Source organism: Delphinus delphis, chromosome X (assembly GCF_949987515.2).
Source record: "Delphinus delphis chromosome X, mDelDel1.2, whole genome shotgun sequence".
Lineage (NCBI taxonomy): Eukaryota > Metazoa > Chordata > Mammalia > Artiodactyla > Delphinidae > Delphinus > Delphinus delphis.
The window spans coordinates 50,679,350-50,682,823 of NC_082704.1; the positions used below are offsets into that span (position 1 = coordinate 50,679,350).

At 44.7% G+C, this 3,474-nt stretch overlaps 1 protein-coding gene across 1 annotated transcript; it reads right to left on the minus strand.

Moving 5' to 3' along the window:
* Nucleotides 1–1,418: 1,418 nt before the first annotated feature.
* PABPC5 (poly(A) binding protein cytoplasmic 5) lies at nucleotides 1,419–2,567 on the minus strand. Its single transcript, XM_060001839.1, has one exon. The coding sequence runs from the start codon at nucleotides 2,565–2,567 to the stop codon at nucleotides 1,419–1,421; it is 1,149 nt and encodes a 382-aa protein (XP_059857822.1).
* Nucleotides 2,568–3,474: the final 907 nt, after the last annotated feature.

Here is a 3,474-nt window from a genome sequence, read left to right on the forward strand (position 1 = left end):
AAATTACAGGCTAAATAATGTAATTGCAATATAGAACAGAACATTTTGTCGCAACTTCCAAGCAGCTAGACAAAAAGAAAACAATTAAGAGCTCTCATATGATAGATGGAGGCATGTGACTTAATCAAGAGAAATGACCTTTTCCTTAACTTTGAAACATCTGTGAATATTACCTTATTGATATATTCAACAATTTATAAGAGATAATGACAAGTTTAATAGAAGATGTTATTCAAAGTAGTTTTCCACATCATTACAGGATTGTTTACCTTCTATATTGACACAATAGAGGCTGAAGTTAATCCTAAAGTTATTTATAGACAAAGGCAATTCAGTGCTGTTATTCACCTTTCTTGTTGATTAAACATGATCCATGTATACCTACTAAGGAGTTTAGAAAAATGAGTGATAAGAATGCTCCTTAGGGCTTCCCTGGTGGTGCAGTGGTTGAGAGTCCGCCTGCTGATGCAGGGGACACGGGTTCATGCCCCAGTCCGGGAAGATCCCACATGCCGCGGAGCGGCTGGGCCCGTGAGCCATGGCCGCTGAGCCTGCGCGTCCGGAGCCTGTGCTCCACAACGGGAAAGGCCACAACAGTGAGAGGCCTGCATACCACAAAAAAAAAAAAAAAAAAAAAAAAAAAGAATGCTCCTTAGACTGTCTTCAAATATCAAAGCTTTCAGAAAAGGTTTTCAAGATGAAACTTAGAATTTAAATAATCAATGTTTAAAGTATTAATTTTCTAAGGTATTGATTGAGGAAATACCAATATGCTTCTTTCTCTGGGCATGAAGTTAATAACGAAAACTCTCAAAACTTAGTCAAAGTCACTATCAAGTCTGTGGTATGCCCACAATATATTAAAAAGGAAAAAAATATATAAATAAATAAAAGGAAGAAAGAAAGCTCACATCTTTTAAAAGGAATATTCATTTTAAATAATAATTTAAAGTGAACCTATACACAAATATTAACTGGATCATATACGCTTTCCCCTGCTCTACTGATTTCTCAAAAAACAAGTTAGAAATTTTCACTGTGATAGACTCAGAAGTAAGGACCATCTTGAGAATACTTTCATAGGAGAAAATAAATTTAGTAGTATTAGTGAAATAAGGAAGGAAATATACTCCATTACCTCACTTGACTGGTTTAGCAAAAAAGCATGTGGAGGAATAAATTTTATTCTACATATTCCTAAGGCTATTATATCGAAAAATAGTACAAAATGACAGTTTTACAATTAGAAATTATGTTCTTCACTAAAATGAACAAGGTTTTCTAGTTTCACTTTTTTTCAAAAGAAAGTATTCACTTAAAAAATGCTGTGAATTCACATAAAATAACCTCTTATCACAAAGTAGCCCAAACTAAGTAGGCACCAGCTTAAGGCTGAAACAAATTGAGCATTCTTATTCTCACCACCTGCGCCTGGCCTGGCCCAGCGTGACATGCAGAGGCTTGGAGCCCACTATGCGACCATTCATCTCATCTACTGCTTTGGTAGCCTCTTCAAAAGAGGAGAAGCAGACAACACCAAACCCTTTGCCTTGCCCCACTTCCACCATCACTTTGGCCCGGCTAATTGATCCAAAGGAAGAAAATTCCTCCTTCAGTTTTTCATCATCGATGGTCTCGTCTAGGTTCTTAATATAGATAGGCACCCCTGGAGGCCGACTTTTTTCTTTTAATCTCAGCCGCTCAAATCTTCGCCTTAACTCGGCCAGGCGTTCAATTTTCTTCTGTGCTCGCCCTACATAGAGGACTTTCCCATCGATGGACTTTCCATGCAGGTCTAACACAGCCTTTTGGGCAGCCTCGTGTGTCTCGTATCTCACAAATCCAAAGCCTTTCGATTTCCCACTGGCATCTCTTATTACCTTAACACTCTCAGTTGGCCCGTATTCACTGAAAAGTTCCTTCAGTTTGTCGTCATCCATGTCATCTCCAAAGTTTTTAACGAAAACATTGGTGAAAGTCGCTCTATCCCTAGTTCTAACTTCAGCTGCCCGCTCTTCCGGAAATTTGAATCGGCCAACGTACACCTGGCGGTTGTTGAGCCGCACTCCATTCATGTGCCAGATGGCCCTATTGGCAGCGGCCAGGCTGTCAAAGTGCACATAGGCATAACCCTTAGAGCCGTTGTCATCGCATACTACCTTGCAGGAGAGAATGCTCCCAAAAGCAGAAAACAGATAAAAAAGGGCCCTATTGTCTATGGATTTGTCCAGGTTTTTGATGAATATATTTCCAACTCCAGACTTTCTTAAGCGGTCATCTGGCTGAGACCACATTAGGCGGAAAGGTTTGCCGTTAATCAAATCAAAATTCATGGTGTTCAAGGCCCACTCAGCATCCGCAGGAAAGCGGAAGTTAACATAACCATAGCCCAGGGGGCTGCGGGTCACCGGGTCACGGCAGATTCGGGTGAAGCGAAGAGGGCCAGCAGGCCTGAACTTTTTATATAACATGTCCTCGGTGACATCTGGGTCCAAGTCACCCACATACAGGGCAGCCTTGAGGTACTTCTTTTTCTTGCCAGCAGGATTAGGCTCCCCACTCCCCATCTCTCTGAGCACAGGGAGGAGGCTTTCTTGGGAGAGAAAAAGAGGTTGCTTTCTCTAAGCTATGGGCCAAGCAGCTGTTCACAAACAGAAAAAAAGCCAAGGCGAAGGAAGCTAAAAGCAGACTCAGAATCACTGTTGAGGCTGAGAAAATGAAGTTCAGAAACAGCTGGTCAGCAGGCTCAGAACAAATGCATCAGACAAAAAAGCACCCCAATAACGAATCCGTTCTCCCTAAGGTGGCTTAGAATTTCCACCCATTCAGATCTAAAATCAGTTTCAAAAGCCAGTAGTAGGAAAGAAATGTCCCTTTCCCCGTTAAATTGTAAGAAATCATCAAGCAGCTGGCTGGCTCCCCACACCTAGCCTTGCCGACAGAGGCCTCACGACCCGTTTTCTGCATAAATATAGGCCTCAAGCTCGTGTGGGCTTAAAATGATATCAACAAGGGCAGGAGCCGAACATGTATTCCTCCGCCGGCTGCCTGGCCGGTCTCAGGCGGGCTCGCACTCACTAAGGCCGCGCTACACACACTCAGCGTCAGCGAAAGGGCAGACTGGACACTTGGTGCGCTGCGGCCGGGCAGGCAGGCTGTAGGCGGCGGATCGGACAGAGAGACAGACAGACAGACACACGCGCGGGGGACCGGAGACCGCCCAGATACCCAAGATGCCCACTGGGTACGGACCGAGTGACGCGCAGAGATTTCGGCAGCCTGAGACTCGCGGCGGGTCCGGAGGGACTGACTGGCAGACGCGCACTGGGTCAGCTCAGACGCGAGGAGGTTCCGGACAGATGAGGGGCGGAGTCAGGAAAGAAGGGCAGATGCGCGGCGGGCGGGCAGAGCTCAGACCGATGGACAGGGATTGCGCCCTGCAGGACACACCGACCCAGGGACTAAAAGCTTCTA